The sequence below is a fragment of the Lates calcarifer genome, linkage group LG10 (genome assembly GCF_001640805.2).
Source record: "Lates calcarifer isolate ASB-BC8 linkage group LG10, TLL_Latcal_v3, whole genome shotgun sequence".
Classification (NCBI taxonomy): Eukaryota; Metazoa; Chordata; class Actinopteri; family Centropomidae; genus Lates; species Lates calcarifer.
Window position 1 is genome coordinate 2355037 of NC_066842.1, and position 25004 is coordinate 2380040.

General features: G+C 41.2%; 1 protein-coding gene across 1 annotated transcript in view; it reads right to left on the reverse strand.

Moving 5' to 3' along the window:
* The window catches only part of itga11b (integrin, alpha 11b), a 31773-nt gene extending 11441 nt beyond the window's left edge, over positions 1 to 20332 (reverse strand). The window contains 13 exon segments of the mRNA XM_051073152.1: positions 135 to 283; positions 829 to 973; positions 2974 to 3044; positions 3524 to 3689; positions 3803 to 3947; positions 4032 to 4180; positions 5483 to 5610; positions 6008 to 6110; positions 6112 to 6123; positions 6225 to 6316; positions 6518 to 6627; positions 12793 to 12904; positions 20166 to 20332. Of these exon segments, the coding sequence (XP_050929109.1) occupies positions 135 to 283; positions 829 to 973; positions 2974 to 3044; positions 3524 to 3689; positions 3803 to 3947; positions 4032 to 4180; positions 5483 to 5610; positions 6008 to 6110; positions 6112 to 6123; positions 6225 to 6316; positions 6518 to 6627; positions 12793 to 12904; positions 20166 to 20217 (1434 nt within the window). The 5' untranslated portion in view covers positions 20218 to 20332.
* Positions 20333 to 25004: the final 4672 nt, after the last annotated feature.

Here is a 25004-nt window from a genome sequence, read left to right on the forward strand (position 1 = left end):
TGGTTTTACTGAGAGCCCATTGACAGGGGAACAGCTGGGATCATCATGGAGACAGCCATGTGTCCCACACACTTGTGGATACATACAAAGGAATAATATCAATACGTTTGCACATAGGTGTGTGTATGTGAGACCTGCTCTCCCAGCAGTGCGTGAAGGATGGTCAGGTTTCCAGTGTTCTTAAGAGTGAAGACGATGACCTTGCCGGTGTGGTTGAACCTTGGCGCTCCAGCCACGTAGAGCTGTGAGCCACGAGACGAAACGAGTGAACCCACCGAGTAACCTGAAGGAGACAAACCAGTCTCGAGTCAGACATCCAATCTTTGGCCAGTCACTGTCTCAACAACTGCTAAGGATATTCATGGTCTGTGAAGGATGAACCCAGATAATTTTGATGATTTCCAGAAAGTTCCCACTTCTGGACAAGAACATCAGAATCAAATCTCTTACATTATCATTGAATTTGTTGACCACATTCATGCTCTCAAGTGGATCAACATTGATTTTAATGACTGTCTGGTCTTTCCAGTTGTGCTTGGTGCTGCTCATAGAAAACCTGATGATCACCCATGTGTTAATTTGTCTGTCTGATGTTACTGTATTGTCAGGTGTTGTGTTATGACCATTGCAGCCTATAGGAGGCACTAGTACAATATTTGTGTCAAGCTACAGATACACTACTACTTCTTTATAGCACTTTTTACATTTACGTAAACATTGCGTTTATCAAATGCCGTGAGTATCAAAGAAATCACACATTAAAGTCAAAAAGACATCAGATGCAAATATAAGAACAGACGTAAGTAAATTACAGGCTTATAATTTTACCTAGATAGGCTCCATGGTTCTTCAGTTCCTCTGGAAACTCGTCCTTATAGGAGAATTTTGGAGGAACAACTTTTCCATGTTTAGTTTCCTTCAGCACTGCACCGTTCCAGTCGTAGGCGCCGACCGCTCCGAGCAGAATACCATCCTGAAGGAAACACACGGATTAATATGGATATCATAGTACATAATGTATGAGGAAAAAGCAGGGCATCTCATATTAGCATTTGTTGTTGAGTGAGTGCATCAGTTGAGTCACTAGTGTGCACTGACACACTTCTGAAATACATAAAATCCACCCGGGATGTTTTGGTGCTCATATGTCTGCTGTGCTGTATGTTAGCTGACAGGAAATGTTTTTTCCATCATGCAGCTTAAATAACAGCACATTTCCCAGCTACACAGTTCTCAAGTTTTTAACATCTGAAAGATGAGCTGAAACGCACAGTATCTTCTTTAGTATTGACCTGAGGAAAGTCATAAGACATCTGAAGTCTTGGTGCATTTATATTTCAGCAAATGGGGTTATAACTTAAGAGGGAAGCCTGTGCATGTAACCATATAGCCTCCATAAATACACCATAACTACACATGTTCACACTGGCTTTTTACAAGTGTACCAAGACAAAATACAGTGTATAAGTGTAAAAGTGGAATGAGAGGAAACTTCAGCTTTATTGAGTCTAGAAAAACATGTTAGATGTGAAATTTCTCCACTGTGGGACTAATAAAGGATTCTCTTATTTTATCTTAAAGCATCCTTTGTTTGTTCCACTTTGATCTCAGAGAAGAGGTCAAGTGTTTCAGGTCCTAAAACTCTTCTGAAATCACAGGTCATTCATGTTAAAGTAAAATTTTTAAATTTGAAGTCATCACATTGACTCCTTCCCTTTATCTTAATGATGGGACTTGGCTGAGTTCAGGTGACTCAGAGATCATGACCACAGGAGGAGGGAGGAAATAATGAAAAAGTTGCTGGTAAATGTTGATTTACAGATACTGAACAGCTTCAGCATCATCCTTAACCTCTACTGAACCATCTCTCAACACGTGTGCAGTCAGTGACACACTCAGATGAACTCTGGTGCTCGTAAAGTCCAGATATGAAAGTTATTAAACCGTTGAGTCATAGTCTCCATGGGCCCGTGAGTCGAGGACCATAGTGAATGACCAAATCCTTGGCGACGGCACTGCCACAAAGCATCCTGCCTGCAGGTTCTGAGCTGCACATGGACTCACTCTGGATCTGCAGATTCACTGTTAAATGTCAAAATGCTGCTTTTGTAATCCTGTAGGAGGAGAGGACGATGGTTTTCCTGCAGGAGATGACACCGTCTCATCTGTTTTCCATATCAGTGTAACTGCAACCTGATTTCATATTTTAATCCTTTTAATCTTGAAACAGAAACTCTTTGCATATTTGTCTGTGTATATGATAATGTGCATAATTGTTCATGAATGTACGTGCATCAGTGTGTCTGTTCTTCCAAGTGCTGCTCCATGTATTAATGTGTGTGAGTGTTTTGTTGGCAGCTTTACATTCAGGAAAACCATCTGCTCTGTGTTACACATAGAAAGTTTCCACGACCATTTTCACTCCCTGACGCTGGAATTCAGTCGAATATGATTTCCCCTGGACGAGAAACTACAGAAATATTTCTTGAAGCTTCTGCAGCTTTAGACATGTGTCAGGCCGGGAATCTGACCGATACTGGATGTTTGAGGATGATACCAATATCAATATATGAGAATTGGATCTTTTGTCCATTCCATTTCTGTTGGATTGTGATTTTCTGTAACTGTTCCCAAATTGACTAGACACTTAAATCTGCCAAGGCCTTAATTTTAAAGAATTAAAGTGAAGTTCAGGATGTTTTAGAGCAGTAATTTGAGGAAAATTATAATCATCCTTCATCAAGGACCAGCAGATCTAATTAAACTAATCCAAATCCCTTTCAACTGAGTTGTTTCCTCATTTTGTTTAAATTAAGTTCTGGTGTCAGCATGATTCATGGTGAGAAATCCCTGCACAGGAAATTATTTAAATTTCTTATTCAGAAAGTTGGACATGTCGGTGTCACACCACTGACGAGAGCTGTACTAACAGCACATTGTATGTGAATGAGAATGTAACTGTGAACTACTCACTTTAACTAAATGTGAGGAGAAACCAGCCTGAGCCATCTGCAGGCCGAACCCTCGACCCTGACTGCTGGTTCCTGTAAAACAGATACATAGCACAGAATGAGCTTCATATGGACAGATGATCCTCCTACCACCAACATCATCCTGTTATAGTTTGATGTCATGTAAAACTCGATTAGGTAATGTTTTTGATTTTAGCATTAAATTTAATGACATCCTTTAATGTGAAATAGTTGTTAGTACTACTGATCCCACTGAGAATCAACCATCCTAGAACTGTGCATTATAAGTACTGTAAAAAAGAAAATATTTTTTATTTGTACCAGTTTCTATAAAATCTTTCCTTACATACATTACTACATGCTTGCATGTTTTTATTTAGCAAGCCAAACTAAATGGCAGTGTGTTTTCTCAGGACACAAGCCTGCTTCTGCTGAATGTTGAAGTCACAGTTTGTTCTGTAACATTTTAGCCAAAGGTTTTTAAAGGCTTTTGGTGTGAGTTTATTTCAGAAAAAAACAAGTGTGTTTTAACATGCTAAATGTCAGTGGACCTTCCAAAGTGAAAATCCTCTCCCCCAGAGCATCCACAATGTCTTTCAGTGCCGACTCATCCGTCACATTGAAGAAGTGTTTCTCATCTGGATCACTGGCAATGAACTTGATTTCTTTCAGAAAGGCTTCAGGATTGATTCCCCGACGGTTGTAATAACCCAGAACCTGAAGGAGACACAGAGGAAACACTCAGTTCAGTCAATTTAGGTTGCAGGTGAGGAAGTAAGTCCAAGAAAGCTGAACCAAAAGATAAAGTAAGTAAAGATGAACGGACTCACAGCAATGGCGTACATGGTGATGTTGTCTCTCTCGCTGTCACCAACGGCCTGCACCAGCTGAGGACTGTCATGAGATTCACCATCTGTGATCACAATCATCACTTTCTGAGCGCCAGGGCGGCCACCACGCTTGAACGCCTCCGACCTGCAAAGCAATGAAAAACAGACTGAGTGAGGGTGTCTGGTAGGGTACTGAGAGGGGATCCTGAGGGATGATATTGTGTCGTACCTCGCCACGTTGATGCCCAGTGCTGTCCTCGTCTCCTCTCCACCCCTCTGGTGGATGCTCCTGGCGGCCTCCACCACCTCTTCCACCGTCTCGTACTCACCCAGACTGAACTCATGAACCACCGTGGAGCCGTACTGAACCACACCAACCTGTGGCCAAAACACACCATAGATCAGTCCAAACCTGAAGGTATCAGCACACCACTGCTGCAACACCTAAATAATCTGACACCTTCTACTGAACTTCTAGTAGTGCTTTATTTTATGGGTCTGTTTTGATTTTAAAAATAATATCCTAATAATTTCTTGGGAAGAACCATCTACTTAAGTGTGAAATATAGGGAAATAGAGAGAGTTATTTTAATTATTTTAGTTGGTTGTTGCGTTTTGACACAGTTGATTTCAGGTGGAATTTCCTTGACCAAACTCCTCCATTTAACTAAAGTTGATATCAAGTTGTTATTGGACTTTCTCCTTCATTTATGTTAACTTGTAGGCTTGCCTGTAGATAAATTAAAAATTCAAGACAAAAGATAAAAACACAGGGCCCTGTGGAAGTAAAGTAAAGCCTGAATGTTTCTGTAATTAACTTTGGATGGTCGTTTTAAAATAACCTGACAACTGTTCCAGAATAGAAGCCATGTTTTCCAGCCTGAAACATCAGAAGCAAAGACCAAAAACAGCTCTGCAAAAGTGTTGTTTTCATCCATTTGATTTTAGGCAGGATTCCTGTTGATGTCTCAGTGAAAGACAGAGCTGTACCATCCCAAACAAAAAGCCAAATTACGGGAAATAAAAATTTTTTGTTGGCATATGTGGTCAGGATTAAACAAGTTCAAGAGGTCAGCGGCAGTAAAGGGAAATGAAAATACATAAGACCTTCGTCCACTTGGGCAGAACCTGGGTTTCAAGTAAACTGAACTATAATGTGAAATTCTACCAACAATCAGCATTTTTCAGAGCTGAAAGTTGCCAGTAGCTGTTTGTGGTGATATTCAATATCTTCACATTTTTCAGTGTCTTGCCAAAGAATTCAGGCTATTCCCTATAAATGTGAAGAAGCCTCTTACACAGCATTTAGATCATGACAAGACATTAAAACTACAGTTTATTCAGAATCCCCAAAAATACTGTTGACAGTACTGTTAACAACAAACAAATGAATTAGAACTAAAAAAAAAAACTCTGTAGGTTGCCTGGGGAAGACTCTCCATCATATCAGAGGTGGATGATATCTGATATTTAATAAAAAGCCAACCACAGGCCCCAAATATTGACCTAGGCCAACTGACAAACTGAGATTCAGGATATTAAAACATCCTGAGGAATTTTAGACAAATACAGTGTGACACTGAAGGAGAAAAAACGACCCTCAGTTCTGAGAAATGTGTTTGAAGTGTTTTTTATAATCACACTTGACGTGATCTTTTTATAGTTTGGTGATGAACCGACCTGCGTCTGACCTGGGCCAATGTAGAACTTGTGCAGGATGTTGATGAGGAAGTCCTGGACCTCGTACCAGGGGTAGATGGAGTTAGAACCATCCAGAACGATCACGATGTCCATGAACGTCTCACATCCTGCAAGAAAAGAAAAGATACAGGATGGATGGATGGTATGATAGATAGACTGTTGTTTTATAGTTGCATGGGTGAATGAATGGATGATGGATGGACACATGGATTAGCGAGGGATGAATGGATGGTAAGATGGATAGATAGATGATGGATTAATGCGTGATGGAATGATACGAATACGGATGGATGGATATAAGATGGAGAGACAAAAGGATGGATGGTTGAATGGGGTGGACTGAGGGATTGATGGCAGAAGGATGGATTGATGAATGGACAAATGAATGGGTGGATGGATGATGGATGGATGGACAGTATGATAGATCGATAGACTTTGGACAGGTGGATGTATGGATGGATGGATGGATGAAAGAATGGGTTTGTGAATGGATGGATAGATTACTCTGCAGGGCGGGTGCGATGGTGTGGGACAGTCTGAAGTTTCGACTGACTCTGGAGCAGATTCCTGTGCTGTACAGGGAGCTTCCACATTCATGAGACCAGAGCTGGTCCACAGGTCTGAGGACACAACAGAAAGAAAAAAAACAGTTCTGACATAATGAGTATAATTAGAATTCACAAGAATGCCAGTCATTTTAAATGGACGTCATGTGACTCACCACAAAGCTGTTGTCTTTAGGGTTGGAGGTCAGCGTCATACCCAGCCTCATCTTGTCTTTCCTCTCGGACACGTTGTCCAAAGAAAGCTTCCCTGAAAATAAATAAACACAGTTCATCACTGAGTCTGTGGTGGGAGTTTCATCAGTCAGTGATTAAACAAGCTGTGTGTCACAAACATTATTATCTGGTTGATTGCAGGACTTTCTGTCTTTGTCCTCGAACTGTTCACAGCCTCAGTGTAAAGACCTGCTGTGATTTTGATGATAATGTGTCTCCCGTGTTGATGACTCACCCAGGTTGAGTCGGCTGCAGTTGACAGAGTTTCTGTTATCCAGCGGACATCTGTACACATCTCCAGTCTGTTGTTTCCCTGTGGATTCAAAGGGAGATCCAACCAGCAACCTGGAATAACACACACACACCTGAGGCTCAAGGAATACCAGAAGTAACACACAATAATGGGAAGAAAAATGAGGAGAAAATGTGGTTTAACTCTAGTCTTTAATGTGACCACAAAATTTGTCTACAAAAGGAGAAATATAAGATGTGCTTTCACTAATCAAACACTATTTATATCTGAATGTTCTCAGTCTTTTTTTTATGTCTCACTGTGATCAGTTTGGGAAATTTACATATGCCAGACACTGTAGCTGTTGCTTTTTTTATTGGTAGCATACAACACATGTAGTGTCTCTCTATCTCTTATCTGATGTCCTCGAAGGCACAGTGACCACACCCAACCAGCTGATGGGCTCATGAGAAACACCTTCCACCAATAACTTCCTTTCTCCTGATTGGCCGTCGCTCTGTCTGACAGCCTATTTAAGAGTCTAGAGTGGCAGGGTCTGTAAGTTGTGCAGGTGACGTTCACTCTTCAGCCACAACTTTGAGCAAAAACTCTCAGATGCAGAACATTGTTTTTCCTGTGTTATGGGACGAATTCCCATGACCACATGGGAAATACTAACGTTAGCATGCTCACAATTACAGAGTTCCCATGGTGATGTATAGCAGGTGTAAGTTTGCCATGTACACCCTCTTTGTTTAGCCTGTTAGCATGCTAACATTTGCTAATTAGCCATGGACACAGCTGAGGCTGATGGGAATGTCATTGCTGCAGGTGTTTGGTCACAAACCAAAGCACTGGACAAATCAAAATCTCTTTGATGGTCAGAGATGAAAGTCAGAGGATAATCAACATTCTTACAGTTCATCCTGAGGGGAACATGAACCACACTTCATCATAATCCATCCCAGAGATGTTGAGATGTTTCATTCTGAACTAAAAGAGTGGACTGATAAAAACAAATATCTCAGTTGGCTTAAATTAAAAGCTTCATTTACTTGTGCGAATTCAAAGTTTAATCAACTCTTGAGAGATGTGTACGACTGGATGTAGAGCAGCATTTATTCTCATTCCTCAAACCACCGACTGTCTTCAGTGTGGATACGTCTAAAAATATCAGCCTTGTGTTTTTACTATATACTGGGAAAAAGTGAAGCATTGGAAAACCATGACATTAGCGTGGGTAGGGGCGGTATAGCAGTGTGTTCAAGTTTAATTTGTTCACCTCTGACAGTCTCTCTGATGATAATATCAGTATAGTCTGCGCAGGTTTATCATTAAGCTGTGTTTGTGTTGATTATCTCACCCGGATCAAATAGAAATTGAACCATGCCTCAGTATTCATGTAGCATTTATGGGTTGTAATCAAAATCATTCTCTGAAAGCAAAAACTAAGGCTAAACTGTGCAGCTGCATTAAACCACAGTGACGCTGACCACCAGGACCCTGATGGGACAGAGCAGAGGTTTAACCAGCTGAGAGTTTTACTTCTGTGATAATAAACTTTCCCGTGCTGCCCTCAGAGGTCAGTTCTTGTTGCAGCAGCAGCTGCTGGAGCGATCAGCGGCCGCCGTGTTAAACACAGATCCTGCAGCCACAGTGTCGCACTGCGAGCAGGTTATTAGTGTTACCCAGAGTAAATACCACCATATGTGGCCTGCGCGGCGGTTCTGGGAAGAGGGCTGAGTCACATACCAGAGGAGATGCCATAGTAAAGCACTAACCCTCAATCTGTTAATGCGTCTGCCGTCCACATCAAACAAGCGGAGAGCAGCGCTGACAAACCACATCCCAAAGTGCAGACGGACCAAGTCCACATCCTGCAGCCTGCAGCAGCACACAGCAGACAGAAACTCGCCTCTGATCGTCTGACATCACTCCATCACGCTGATTATTTCCTGAACAGGTGCTGTGATTTAGGTTTCTGGTAAAACCTCTAAACCATACCTGCCTCTTTTACCTTAACTTTACTGAGCTATTCGTCATTTAATTGCTAATTCCCCAGACTTCCTATGATGCTTTCTTTTACGCAGGTAGACAGAACAATGATGGGAAACCAGCATCTTCTTCTCTAAAGATCTCTTTAAGAAAACCATACTTCTTGTGATCACACATACATTCAGGTTTAATGTGTGAGATTCATTCACAACATGCACTTCACACGTTACAGAACATTTGATCAAAATCCAGAGTGAACGTCCAAATGTCCCGACTTCACTTGAACTTGCAAACTCGTGGACTTGGCAGGCGTGTTCCCAGGAAGTCCAGGATGAAATCCACAAGTCATCAAGTCTGCAACAGTCCCAAACAGAAGTCTGCCTGGGGTGCAGAGTTCACGTGTAAATAAGTAACATAAATAAGTGACATTTACAGCGTTCACTTTTCCACATAAGGTTACCGACACAGTGAAGTGTGATATCACAGGCTCAGTGATTGGGTTTGGTTATTTTAATCCAGATGAGCAAAAGTTGCTTTTAGTGCATCTGTGGAGTGAGGATCCTCAGATGAGGGTCTCTGTTTAGCAGCTCATGTAAAGGGAAAATTTTCCCGTGCACTCTGACAGTATCTGTTATAACTACAGTACAGTGGACCTGCATGTGTCCTGTGTAAGTTCCTAATCTCTGCGTCATTCAGAAAAATGCTCAGAAATGAGTTACAGGAAGTTCTATTCATCTCCATGGAATCACTCGAGGTCTCAAGTTTGGTTTCTTCTCACAGACCAACACCCTCACAGAGCTGATGGTGAACAATTACAGTAACTATGACAAAAGTCTGTGAGGTTTGAGTCCAACAGGTGGACATTTGATGAACACTGGTAAAAAACAACAGCTCCAGAAAGAAGCTCAGTCTGTGATTCAGAGATCAAAACCTGATGATTACTGTTAATGATCAAGATCAATGACTAACACGTTCTGCTGCTGCTGGAAATGATTTCACTTTCTTTTCAGTTTGACCAGTTATGGACAGATGAAAATGTGTTTGGTCGTAGTGATGGTTTAAATCAAACACTGAACAGTTGTTGAATGAGTGAGGAGACAAACATGAAGGCAGACCAAACACACACACAGATCGCAGCATGACGGCGGGCAGGCTACAAAAACACTGAGCTCAGCTCCATAAACACGAAACCGCCGGAGGTTTGACCTCAGATTTGACTGAGGTCAACACAGGTCAACGGGTTTGACCTCGAACACACCACAACAACATCCTCAACCACACAGACACAGACAGCTCAATATGGAGGTCTTCCTCAGTTTAATACAGCTGATTTGACTGGCAGCCAACACATTTAGCCTCAGTGAAGGTTTTGGCAGGAAAACGTACAATTCACACACAGTTTGAAATGTCAACTGTTCGCTTCCATTTTCATTTAGCAGCTCTCTCTCGCACTGTGTGTCTGACAGTACGCTCTCCTCTTGTGTGTGAGTTGTGTGTTTCTCTTCAAACACCTGTACTCAGTTAGATTTGAGCCTGCAGTTGTGATTTCGAGGCTGGAACTTTGCTGCAGGATTGTTGTGGTTGTTGAGCTGGAAAGATCATCAGCGGCGTCTGTGTTTGTTCTTCTGTGAATGTGAAGACATTTCAACCCAGTCTCACGGCAGTTTGTGTGACAGTAGGTTGATCTGTGTGAATGGATAGGAATTAAAAAAAAAAAAACTAAACGAAAAAAGTGAACTCCGACTGAAACGAGGTCACCATAAGAACTATCCTTTTATTCATGTTTGTGTCCACTTGCTGAATGTAATACTCTCCTTTTAGCTCTGTTTTTGGTCTCCACCACCTCCTGAGGGAAACACCTGGACTCTTTAATGTTCACCAGCTATTATCTAACTTGTCTGTAGTTGGTTTATCAGAGCTTATTCAATGATGAAAACTGCTGCTACAAGAAAATACACAGATCAGAGTAGTGAGCGTGAACTGAAACCGTAAAACCAAAACAAGAAGTTGCTAAAAGTCACAATCAAACACAGAAATTACTGACTGCGAGTCATAACAACTACAAAAGCAGGTCAAGAGTCAGAGGTCATAAGACCCTGAGGTTTATTGGTGCAAATATTTTCCCTGTGCACTGAGATGGTTAATGAAAAGAGCTTCAGAAGACGAGGATTATTCCACGGTGGTGAGTCTGTCTGGACAACAACATCGACTAAACACCTGAAATGTAAATGTCACCAGGCAGCGTAGGAAAACAACTCTGCAGAGTAACGATGTCAAATCCCCCCTTTAAAACAACACACACTCACACAGAGCGGAGTGATGGGCTTCCCAGAGGGAGGCTGGGGAATAACAAACCGCAACACATAGTTTCCAGATCCACCGCTCTGCCTCGGGATGCAGGAGAAGCCGGTCGCGAGACAAACGCAAATACTTTCCACTTATTTACCTGAGACTTCAAAGGCACAGAGATTTTGTAATCCTGGAAGACTGCAAGGTATTCATCACGGCTGAACGGTTTCCAGATAAAAATAAAAAAAGACACAAGCAGGAATGTTGCACAATCTCACCTGCAGCCGCAGACAGGCATGAGGAAGACGACAGTACGGCCGTGTACGGGTCAAAGGTTTCTAAAAATGCAAAGTTAATGTTGAAGATGTGTTATCTCGCTCAGATATGTGATAAAATATTTTCTCCTGCTTCATTTCCTACTGACTGGTCAATGAATCAGTCAAATGTGTTTGTTTAACACCCTTTTTATTCAGGTTGGAACAGTTTGATGTGTTTTATTGTTTCCCAGGTGGCAAACAAACTAAGGTTTAGATTTCCGTGGGGAAGGAATATCAGGACAACTCAATGTGTTTTTGCAACAATGATTATTCCAGTCCGAAAGAAATAGCTTTTCTTATTCTCCTTTCAAACCATCTGTCTTCTCTGTCCAACATGTGCACACCTCTATTATAAAAATACCTTTTCCTGTTTATTATCTTATTCTTTTATTCTTATGTAATAATCTTAGTGTTTTTGTGTTATGTCGTTATATTTCTAAATTGATTTCTTTGCTTCTTCTACATCTATTTTCATTATTTAATGAAACACATAATTCTTTTACCAGAATTTTAATAACTAGAAATACTATTTATCATCTCACTTCATCATATCTCATGTCACTCCATCTTGTCTGACTGCACTTCATCTTACATTGTCTCATTTTGCTTCTTTTTATCATCTCATGTCCTCTCACTTCATGTTTCATTGAATCTTATTTAATCTTATATAACTTCATTTTATCTCAGTACATTTAATCTCACTTTGTTTTACCTCATCTCACTTCATCTTATCTCAGCTGATCTAATCTCACTTCGTCTTATCTCATCTCGTCTCCCCTGCAGCACATAGCACAGCTGGAGGTTTAAATGCGTCTCCTGGAGTCAAAATGCAGGTTGGAAACATAAAGATGAAGGATGAGACACCCGTCTGTAGCAGACTGGTGAAGTGCCAAGGACAAACTGTCCAGGAACAAGATAGAGTAATATGCTATGAGGCCATAGGACCAGATCTACATTATGAAATCCTAATTTACAGCAGAAAGGAGTATAAAGAACGTCCTGCCGTTGCACAGATACGATCCACTTATCAGACACATTGGTGGAAAATGTGTCATCCCAACATGATCCTGACATCTCAACAAGATTCACTGATACACCGCTCAGGGAGGACAGACACCAACAACCAACTTTCCCGGCAACATTTCCAAAAGGGTTTTTTGACTCATCTTCCCAGGACATGAAACTGTGCTTTTGAGAGCCACTGTGTCCAATAAATCCTGTCATTCAACAGATATTTTCATTTAACCAGGCAGACAGACATTATCCATTATATCTTCACCTGAAGGAACTTGGAAATGGGACTAACCGAGGCTGCCAAATGCTGTTGAAAACTTTAAATTATTAACAATGGAGCTGATAGTATTTATTTTGTGCAGTTTAGTCATTTAGCTTAAGATCTATTGGATTACTTGAATCTGTCTTTTAGAAATGTGACTTACAATTACCTCACACGGCGGCCATTTAGAAATTTACAAATGTGTTCAAATCACTAGCAAATCGCTTGCCTTAGTCTAGCGAGTACAGACTGGTTGCTAAGACATGGACAAACAGTTTGGTTTCTGTAGCAGTAGAGACTTGTTTCTATGGATGTGGACACACTGGTTTCTACGAATGCACACTGACCCATACAGACTGGTTTCTGGATTTGCTGGATGAGTATTGAACTGGGATTCTCACCACTGGCGTCCTCCTGCCTCATGTTGCTGGACTGTGTATCCAAACTGGGTTTCTTTAGAACCGGCGAAGATCTTGAAGTTCTTCGTGTCAAAGTTGAAACAGAGCTGAAGATCTGAAACACAGAAGAAGACAATTATTTTAACATTCAGCTGACATTACATGCTGCAGGCTGTCACAGCACCTTTATTCCTTAAGGGAGGATCCACCAACATCCACTTTGCAAACTGAGAGCTGCCCATTAAAACAAATCATACAACTGCACAGTATGTCTTTGTCTAGGTCAATGGCCATTGGATTCTCAGCTGCTCTCATTTGTCCCAAAAAACAGAGTCATTTCTACAGCCATGTGAGCGTGAAATAAACCAAATCTTGCTACTTGCAGCTACACAGATTAGATCTTTTCCTCTTGGAAAAACAGTCACTCCACTGTCACTCTATCACTATTACTCTGTCCACCCACACATGAACCCGTAGCTAAATGGTTTACATCTCTTTATTGGGACTCTTTGAAATGTAGGAAAGTCTCTAGCTGAAGATGCTGACAAGAAATACTGAAGGAAAATGGCTTCCGCAAAAAGTAAATTACACTTCATCACTAAAAGATCTCCTGGACTTAAACTTTCCTCTAAGAGCCCAGCTGGCCTGGAATGCAGATTCTGTTTCTCCTGCACTTTCCCACAGAAAAGAAAGAATGAAAATACTAAATCACACACGTGCTCCTGATATTTTGTCCTTTCCCACAGGTATGTGGAGGGACAAAATATTATCAGTACCTTCCAACATAAAAGAATTCAAAAACAACAGCCAAACCAAATGGAGTTTAAATCAACAATACCATAAATAATGAAAGTATAATCAGTCTGTTTAAATACAGACTCATACTGTAACCTCCACAAAGGGCTACTGAATTGTCTAAAACAGGGCAAGCATCCCTTGTTCAGAATGTTTTGTCCAAACCACTATAATAACTGAACTACTGGTCCAAACTGATAATACATTGACAGATTAATCACTACACCTGCCGACTGTGACTTGTACACCTTGAACTGTAATAGAAATCAGAACATTTGACTGTTTCAGAAATGAGAGAGTTTATGCTTTTTTCCTGATCCTGAGGTTAGCTAGCTAAGCTAACTAACCACAGTAACTGTTAACAGTTAATAGGTAAGTTGCTTCATTACAGTAGCTACCTCACCAGTTAGCTAGTCATAGAGTTTTTTTTCTAGTCAGTCACAGTATTAGTTATTCTTCTTACTAACTGACTAGTTAGTTAGTTAGTTAGTTACAGTATGTTTTTGCAGTATCTTGAGAACTCTTTAGATATAACTAAAGTAGTTAGCTAGCTAGCTAGTGTAATTCTCAGTTACTTGAAGTATCTTGCTAATTAGTCAGCTAGTAGTTAGTTACAACATGTTTCATCTGTTGCTTGCAGTATCTTGCTAACTAGCTAGCTAGTTACAGTTTCAGTTATTTGTCAGCTAGTTAGAACTATCAGCATGGTCTGCAGTTTACTGGGAATATTTTGCTTTCTTTTTAGCACTAAGAGACAATGAAAGTATCAACCTGTTTGTCTTTACCCACACAGAACTGTCAAAGCTTGGACATGTAGTGTTAAAGTTAAAGACCTTTCTTGTTTGAGTCCTTTGATCATTTAGCACTGGTTACTGTCACCTGATATTTGTATTTATCTGCACCTTCAGTCGTCTTTCCTTAGTTTGATTCATCCATGAAACTGACACTAATGAAATCTGTAAGAAATTTGACACATGTAAGAAAAGCTTCACAGAGGACAGAACCTCCTCAGAGTTATCAGAAATCCTTGACCTCTCACTCATACACCTCCCTCCTCTTCCTCCACCCTCCGACTCCTGCACCGACCAGCTTGGGAGTTTCCTCTGGTTTCAATTAAAATCTTTATCGGGGGGTCAGTTGACAGGAGGAGGGATGGAGGACTGGAAGGCCTTCAAATGCTGCCAAGCCTGACAAAAAACCCAAGATAATACAAGATGATGAAAATGACGTCACAGCACTTTTTCAACTTTATTTTCCACATCAGAATAATGATTTCATCCTTTCAACAGAAGTCCAGTAGGGTGGATTTAATCTGTATGGAGAATTAGAACGATCAATTATCAGCAAGGAAAAACCAAGGCATTCTTCCTCTATCGGATCATTACAATGGCTATTTATGTGGCATTCCACAGAGAGAAGTAAAGAAAAAAGAAAAACAGATTTTCTTAGAAAAAAGAGAGTCTTAACTTTTCCTTCCTCATGGTTTTGTGCTCAGAGCTCCAGTGACCTTCCAACTATTTCAGCTTTTTCTTTTCAGCTCAGGCAGCGCTCCAGAAACTGTGTCATTCTCTCTGAAGTAAGATCAGACTGAAGACCAGCTGAAGAGAGAAGTTTATATACTACAGAAATAGTGTATATACGTCACAATTCATTTCTGGAATTATAATCTGTTGCATCTGCTCCTGGGGCAAATTTGGACATTATTGTTATTGTATTGATTGTTTTCTGTCTCCATAAATAGACACAGTGAGCAGCGAACAGAAACAGCTTTTAAAATCATCACATTTAATCGAATTTACAGGTGTGTCACTCCAGAAAAATACCAAAAAGAGGATTTTCTCATATTCAGAGGTGATCCCCATAAATTCACATTTGGCAGCGTATGAAGTAATGAAGTTATGATATCTGGCGAACCGTGATCTTCAAGAGAATTTAAGGCACAAACTGAAAAACAGAAAGTCAGAATTTAGTGAACAAAGCTGCTTGTGTCTACAGAGATCCATATACAACGTTACTGCTCGTAATTCTGCTAAACACAGTTTCAAACTTCAGCTTTGTTTTGGTTTATGTCCCAGTTTGCTTCAGTTAAGGTCTATTTTCTTTGTGTACCTCTTCTCATCTCATTATTACATTTGCATTGAGGTGATGGACAAGACTAAAGCTTCAGAGCAGTAGGAGACCTTGAAGCAAGACCTAAGAACTAAATCTGTTCGATAAAGCAAAGTACAAGGAGATAAATTAAAGAAGTTCACTGAAAGTGCACAGTAAGGGTGAGGGTGTAACAGGTGTGCTCTCAGTCTTCAGGAGAGACCGAGAGGGACGCTCCTGATCTGATAGTATTTGGGAGCTGGTTCCACTGTCGGGGAACCACAAACCAGAACAGTTTGGACTGAGATGAATTCCAGCTGTTTGAAGGTCTGATAAATGTCCTCAACTGATGTCACTTGAGTCAGCGTTGTTGGGTCTGGAGACTACAAGGCTCAACAGGAGTGATCTTACCAGACCTCTGCAGCCTCATCTCCTCATCTCATCTTGTTAAGGTCTCAATCAGTCTATTCTCTCATTTCCTCTCATTCTGTGACCCCACTGTGATCTTTTGACCTCGTGGTTCTCGCCCGTGTGCTGAAGTATTTCCTCCGAGCGCTCCGGTTTGTCCCCTCCAGCTGTGTAAATGAGAGGAGCGCTCGGAAAACTCAGTGGGCTGTTTGGGTTTGTTTGCCAGCCAAGGCAGCAGTGATGAATTTGGCTGCTGAGGACAAAAATAAAACACACTGGAAAAGAGAGGAATAATGGGTAAATTGTCTCTGTATTTAAGTTGTGTTTGTTTCCTCGCGGCCGAGAGGAATCTGTTCCTGGCTGAGCTGAGCCAAAGACCAGGTCGATTTATCGGAGCTATTGGCACAAGACGACAAGAGACTTGGCAGAGCAGAGATACAAGATCCAGATCCAAGTCTGACAGTCTCCTATCGCTGCCACTGGACGATCTGACTGATCTGGATGATCCTCCCTGGCACGGTGACACATTTCTAACATTTTTTTACACAGCCGAGCAGATCTTGTGACTTATTCTGTGTGTATGTGTTCATGCTAAGGTGATTTTTCCAGATGTGTCTTAGCTTGCTCTCATAATTGAGAACAGATTAATATGCAGCTGCAGCTACTGCAGCAACAGAGAGAATATTTTAGTTAGAAGAGAAACAAAGTCTGTGCTGTTTTTGCAAAATCTCCAGTTTTTTTCAAATCAGATGCAGCAGTGGGAAATAAGTCTAATCAGGTCAAAGATGGGATTGATTTAGTGAACAGAGCTCTTGTCAAGCAGCTCGCAGCCAAACGGCGTCTGTGTCACTTCCTCCAGCAGGCAGGCAGACGGCTCTCCTGGCTCAGCATCACTGCAGCCCTGATGCTCACACTGACCAGAGCCAGATAACCCTTCACCTCCCTGACAGGCAGCACAGGTCAGAGGTCACAACTGACGGTCTGTGTGATGGTTGAGTCAGAGCAGAAGCAGCAGGCTGTGGCTGCTGTCATCTGGTCTGCCACACTACATACCAAACTCCCTTGGAAAATCCAGACATTTAAAGATTTCTTGCTAATCAACCAAGTTACTCATGCATGTAGAATAAGGTTCAGAAGAATCTGAATCCTTAGTAATAAATCTTAAATTCAGCCTGCATATAATCAAAATACAAATCAAAAACAACCTGTAAATGGAGCTTTTGGTGACATTGCTGTTTTAGGAAACTCATACTCTGTAAATATCTTTCTCAGTTGGCGACGACACATTGAATTCCATTTTTTTTTTTTTTTTTTTTTGAGTGACGTTTGGTGAGAAAGTTTCTCCTTACATAAGATGACACGTATCAGGGGCTGACTTGGTCATCATCCAGCGTACACTGTGTTACTGCAGTACTGGCTGAAAAACATTAAGAAGTCTTTTTATTTTCTTTAGTTATATAAAACTTTTTTATGCATCAGACAAATTTGTCGGAGCGCTCTGTCCCTGAAGCAGAGCCGCTTCTTCATTACAAATAAAATAAAACCACCATGCGTGTCTGTGGTTACTATATAGTGCCACTGTGATGACAAGCCAGCAGCAGGATGGCCAAGTAATATTTCTATTATGGTTTGTTTTGTAATAGTGGAGTGCCAGTGTAATACAAGGGAGAGTGCACGGACTGTCAGAGAGCTTCGACAAATCACAGGACACTTTCTGAGTCCATTTAAAGACAATTTACTGGGATTCACAACCTGCCAGGATAAATCGGTTCCCAGATGTGATTAACCCCACCTGTCTGGGACATCCAGGCGGTTAAATCAAATGCAAACAGTCATTAGAAACCAGCACTGGACAGAGTTCAGGGAGAAGCTTGTGTGTGTGTTTTAGCCTGAGCCAGGCAGGTGGTATCTGATGCCTTCCTGTGTGGTGCTACCGACCGCAAACTGACGAAGCAACAACAACAACATCATGACTGATGGTGCTGCTGTGTGAGTTTAACGATCAGCATAAAAGCCACAACGCGCCATAAAAACCATTTTGCCCTGTGAGTTTCCTGGAGAAATACCCATCACCCAGCGAGAGCTCACTGACCTGCAGGCTGAGCCGCCCTGCCATCACACCAAACTCCAGATTCAATTTAGGGGGCCGGTGGGATCTTAATAATCCGGCTTCAATGTATGGAAAGGCAATTTAATCAGAGGGAAACAGGAAAGTGGTCTCTGAGGTCATCCACTGGGAATAAAGTGGTCTAATTTACACAATATAGCTGTGCCGGCAGCAGGGTGTGGAGATGTCAGTCGGTTCATCTGCCTCGTTCATCTCAGATATTACAACTACTTACCACACTGTCATGGAGTTTGGTATGCAGTTAATGGTGATTCCTAATGATTGTGGTCTTGAACCATGAGGTCGTTACCAAGCTGTGAAATGGGATGAATTTAAATGCTTTGTGAATAAAATATGGTCAGAATTTCCATGAAGTTTGGTGTGAATATTTGAATGTATCCAGAGGATGTTATTTTTGGTAATGCTCCATCTTTTCCTCCACAATCACCATCAGACCAAAATATATATGACACATGTTGTAATCTAAAGGCGTCAGACGTCAGAATTAGCCCAGTAATCTTTACAACATGAAACCATGCAGTATCATCGGTGACTAGCCAGATGTGTGCAGACATAAACTTCACTTCGCTCTTCGTGTGAACAACCAACCATACTGACAGGAACCACTTTGACTGGCATTTACATGTATACAGTCCAGTATGCTGTCGGGTTTGTCCACGAGAGACGTTTATTTTTCCACCTGTAAAATATCCTGAACAAAAAGTTCCATGGACGTTAATATGACCTGATATATGATTTTATATCATCAAATGTCAGCATCAGGATCAGCCTCAAAAGTCCTGTATGAGTCAGGTTATAGCACTGAAGTACATTTAAATAGTGGCTGTTCAAAACAGGTATAGAACTGGGATCTTAATTCACAGATTATCATTAAATTCCTGCTCCCCAGTGGATGAACCTTTTCTCTAACTTCTCTGTGTAATTTACTGACCATGTTTCTACTCCACAGAGGAATGAACATCACTTTGCATTAACAAAATCATCATTAAGCTGCTGAACAAACAGTCTCACCTCCAGGTTCTGGTTACAGCAACAGTCACAGTCCTCCTCCTGCTGATGAGAACCATGTGACACAGCTGAAAGTTCCAGAACAAGCAAGAAAGTGGACGTTGAAACACGTCAGGGCTTCTGGTCTCCTTTATGAAATATTTACTGAATAAAAACTTCACATGCACCATTTGACTCAACTTTTCCACGTGTTTTCAGCCTCTAACGAACCAACTCGAAGCATCACATTACAGCACCACAAGTGACAGTTACTCCACTCGTATTGAGAGTGGAGTAACTGTAAGTTAGCTGTAAACTCGTACTTTAAAGACTTAAAAAGGCCTGTAAATCCTGAAGAAGTTAAGTCTCACAGAGGCTAATAAATGTTTGGAAATGCTTGAGATTGGTTTGAACAAATCCACATGCTCTGCTTTAAAAATCTCTCCAGAGAGATGAAAACACCCTCAGATCTCAGATACACAATCTCTGTCCAAAAAACAAATACTTGTCAGTGAAGCTGTACACCCTTGTTGCCTGTGCTGAAACCAAAATAAGACAATCCAATGGATTTATAATCCAAACGTAAGCCTTCAGAAACATCCAGGTGCTGCACAGGACACCATCCTGACGACGACCGGTTTGTAATTTTAAACAGGAAAAACTCAAAATTCAGAATGAAAGGGAATATTTTTGCTTCATGTCCCTTTAAGTGTGAAACAGCCACAATATCAGCACCTTAATATGCATGAATACATATTTACATCTGTGCAACTCTCTACTACACTGTTATCAATCTGTCACCATGGCAACAGGTGGTCTCCAATAAGAAACTCCAATTAAGAGACTTGTACATTCACATCAAGGCAACAATCCATCATCTGCACCACCTCTCTGTCTGACATGAACACACTCATCCTTTCATCTCTCTCTCTCTCTGGTCTGTGTTGTTGTGTGTTGCTCGCTCGCTCACCTGGCAGCAGACTGCAGGTCCACAGCAGCAGAAGGTGATAATAATAATCCATGAGTGTGTTTGTGGGAAAAAAAGAGAGGTAGTGAAGCAGACAGAGTGTGAGGGAGTGTGTGTGTGTTGTTGTTGGAGGCTTGATTCTGAACTCTGCTCCTCTGATGTGTGAAGGAGAGAGAGGAGGAGGAGGAGGAGGAGGAGGAGGAGCACAGTAAACACACCTCCTCCTGCCTCACACACACACACAGATCTCTGGTTTTTTAAAGAGCTTTTAACTTCACCTTCCCTTTTCAGAACAGGAGCTTTAATGTCGCAATCGCTGCACAAACAGGAAATGCCTCCATTTGTGTCTGTGATCATGCCGAAGACCAGATGTGAACATCTGTCCAGTAATCCTGAGGAGGAGGTTACTGAGGAGTGCTAAAACTCCTGAGTAACAGGTATCCAGTCAGTAAATACTTTTTAACACGCTGCAGCACAGTTGTAAATACATTTAAAATATCTGGTGTGTGAAGAGTATTAATAAGTGCAGTTATTTTAGAGCCATGAAGTTTGAGGAGCTGCTGGTCCCTGATCTGCTTTTCCTCACTCTGAATTTCATGTTTTTTATTTCAACAATCTCAGTGTTCGAGTGTTAGAGAGTCAACACTCCCCTCGATAACACAACCATCCCACAGTTTAAAGTTCTGACCAGCAGTTTCTGAATTATTTACATTTAATCAGGTTCTGTCTTTCATGTTTTGGTGGATGGCTCTAAATGCTGTTGTGTAACTGAGCAGGCTGAGCTATTTTTTTTGTCATCATGTAGGTACAGATTGTTTTGGGTGGGCTGTGATGATTTAAGATACTTTTTGTACCATCTGGGAGGATTACCGCCAAAAAGTTTGGCTATATTCCAATAAATCTGCCTTAGCTCCTCTATTCTGAGTAGTACAAGTGTAATCCAGCTTGTGTGTGGTCACTCAATCTTAATCGTTTCTGCTGGATTTGGCTGCTCAGTTTAACTCCAGTAGCATCTGGATGTGCTTGCTGTAAATTGTCTGGGTGCGCCTTTGCCTTCACGTCATGTAACATTAAGAAAAGCTTTCTCAACAACCGCTCATCCTAAAACCTTCACAGTGGACACTGCACTTCCTCAGGTCCTCAGCAATACACCTGTAAAGTTTGAAGTCAGTCGGATGAGTGGGTGTCAAGTAAAATGACAGACAGACAGAGATTCCTCAATTTACAGCGAGATGATCGAGACTGACAGCACAAAGATCAGGAAGTTCAGCTCATGCAGTGCAGTGAAAACTTTGTTCGTGTTGTAGTTATTTCTTTGTCATAGCTCTGTAACACTTTTATCATTTTATTGTTGCAGAAACTAATGTTGCCAAAAGCATCTAAAAATGACCCATAATCCCAACCTGAACTGAAAATGCAGATTGTGTCATTAATTTTGTCATCGTAATAATCACAGACAGCCTGAGGTCTCTGCTGGTTCCCAGATAACAGCTCAGAGTCCAGCATACAACCACCCATTTTGTTACCTTCAGACACACCCAGGCTAACTGTTTCCCCCTGTTTTCAGTCTTTATGCTAAGCTAACTGTAGCTTCAGTCTGAACATAAGAGGATTTACCTAAATGTCAAACTTTAAGTGAATGTTTAACCTTGTGAGGACAAGCCTATCATCCCTTGATGGGATGAGTTCCCACTTTGTGTCAACACATTTTTGTTTCCACAGTGTCATTAATACAAGCATGCACACACACACACACACACACACACATTCCCTCCCTGTCAATAAAAAGATACTGCAGTGCTGCGAGCTGGACAGCAGCAGGCTGCTGTCACTCTGCTGGAAATAACAAGTGGAAACTCAGAGTCAAAGCAGACGAGTTAAAGTGAAACAGACGGTAAATCTGCCTTTAAATCAGCCTGAGGGTCAGTCAGAGAACACGACACCCTGTTACTGTCCGACATATGTCCTGTACATACAGACACACTGAAGGACAGGTGGCAGCTGACCTGTCCTTTCTCACAACAGGAAGAGAGAAAATCATACTGCATATTTTAATCTGAAAGGATTAAAATCTTCCTGTGGATAACTGGCCATACAACATGATGCACCGTTTCACAATCATTTAGATTTATGGAAACAGAACTATGTGAACTACACATGGCTTTTTAAACCTGATGCAAAGAGTAGATCTCCACACCACAGATGTTTTAGTTGTAGACCTACAGAGTTGTGTACATGTAGATCAGCAGCTATCAGACTATCTATCGTATACATGTTATATATTATATTAATTAAATCAGACTCACATTATAAAGCTCCTATCTACATTTATTGGTCTCAAAACTGTGGTCCAAGAAGAAAATATTACAACAAAAAGTTCATTGAGTGAAGTCCTCACAGTGCTGCTGTTTCAATTCAAACGCTGCAAACTGACCTGATTGGACAGATTTCAGTATTTTTTCAGTGAGAAGCCAATTCTGAGCAAGTTAGTCTGGAATTGGTCTGATACGTCTAGAAAAAAGGACTTTATTAAAGATTTAACAAAAATGTAAAAGGTTGTGATTCTAAACATACAGGAAATGTAAAAAATAAAAAAATAAAAAATCTGTAACACTTTTATTTCCCCATAAATTAATTCATATCACTCACAGACTAAAACAAAAAACCTAAATGAGGCTGAACCATGACAACAAAGTGACAAAAACACAGAAACCAACACAAACACATCACAGCCAAGAGAATAAACAGCTCTGAGCTCATTTTAACCACGAAACAAATAACCAGACTGAAGGCTAAGAATACTGCTGTAATGAAAATCACTGAGCGTCTGAGCAGAGCTCTTTAATTTCCTGACACTCAACAAGTTCTACTAAATGTTGGAACAATGACACTTTGAACACACACACACACACACACACACACTCGTCACACACGACAGAAAATAACAACCGTTTCACTTGTGTAGCTCAAAATGAATGTCTCACAGTTTTACAACCTTTATAATAACCAACACCCTCTTTTCTCCCTGGATCTGAATGTTTGTGTCAAAGTCAGAATGTTAGTTTCCTTCATGAATAACACTGATCATCTAGTTCTTCTGGGAAACCTTGGGTCCTGGATTTGTCTGGATGTTACCTTGACCTGTCCCACCCACCTGTTGCAGACCAAACACCCCTGATTTCAAGTTGGATTTTGGATTCAGAGGACGAGGGTTGGGTGCTTATAAAGGCACCAAAGATACAATATGTTCTTGCAGATCCTTGACTGACGTCTTTGTTTTAAAACAGTGCAGTTCCTGAGTACTACAGTCTCTGATGAGTGCAGCTGGTAATGTTTAATGTGTTTCAACAACCAGCATTAACACCTACTCAGACAGGAAGTTTCACTGCATTCATTTCACACTGACACTGAATTTTTAATTAAATTGCAGTGTAACGAGGGTGTAGATTTGTCTGCTGCCAGCTGTCTCAAGATCCGTTTCTGTCTGGACGTGTTCACTGAAACAGTCACCACACCATGTGGACACAACTACTGCAAAAACTACATCATTGAACACTGAAAAATTGATGTCCTCTGCCGGTGTCCTTCGTGTAGAGAGGCTCCTCTGCCCAAAACCTGAGCTGCAGGTTCATAGGTTCAGTTCAAGCAGGAAGAACAGCAGACAGCAGAGAGAAAGCGAAAGAGAAGTGTTCAGGTCTGGAGGAGGAGGAGAATCCAGAACAGTAAAGACAGTTCTCTAAAATGTGTCCTCAGGAGAGAGGGTTTAACTTCAGGTTCAGGTTGAAGAAAAGACTGACTGGAGTTCAGGAGAGGTCGGACAGTCGATCAGGATGAAGGGGAAAACTCAGAACCCAGAATGGAAACTGGATGACACAGTTGAGAAATGAGAGTCAGTGCAAAGCTCTTGTTGCCCCCTCCAGTTCGTCTCTCAGTGGTGTTTGTGGATAATGAGGAGGACCTGGTCTCCTGTCATAACATAGACACTGTTTATACGCTGCAGTGCATTTAATCCGAGCAGCTGTGCGAAAGTGATGAATACGTCGTGCATTCGTCTTCTTCTACGTGAAGGTTTTCCTCCCTGCTGTTGTTAAGAATGAGAAGAAGAGCAGTTCAACATGGGAGCAGAGGAGAAACTTTATCCTCTGCACATTCACATCAAGATGCTAATGAAAAATGAAAAAGTTTAAAGCATCCTTCTGCAGCTGATTGAAATTTGGACCTGTTTATTTTGATTGAGGTGTTTATATGGAGCATTTTTATTCTGATTAAACCTGATCAGAATTAGAATATTAGGCTCCATGTAAAAGTACATAATGAAGGAAAGAGAGGAACTAACAGCCCAAAGCCCCAACATGAGTGTTACATGTTTGACTTTGCATTACTTGCCTCATAAAATAACTGTTAGTGTGGCTGAATAAAGGGTAAAATGGCTCCAGTTAGCTCTTCCTCTGTTGTTGTGTACTCACTGTAAAGGCAGTTTAAGTTTCCCCTTCTCAATCCCAGTGAAGATTTGTTATTGTCATTAGAATATTGTTGCTGAAGTGTTTTGAGCAGCAGTGTGTTGTGTAATGTCCCGCACTAATAAAGCTGGTGGAGCGTCTGCTGCCTCTGATCTTAATAAAGTGAAACGTTATAAAACAGGGCAGGACGACGGCTCTCCAGTAAACCAGTAACACTGATGTCTGATCTGCTTCTGCTTCAAAGCAAGTACAACAGATGTATGTATGTAGTGTATATGGTGTGAGGCTCTTTGTATGTCACAGTTGGAGTTTGGAGAGGAGTGAAAGTCAGGGAATAATTGGTGTGAGTACAGTATTTGGTTTGGTGCCGGGCAGAGCTGGC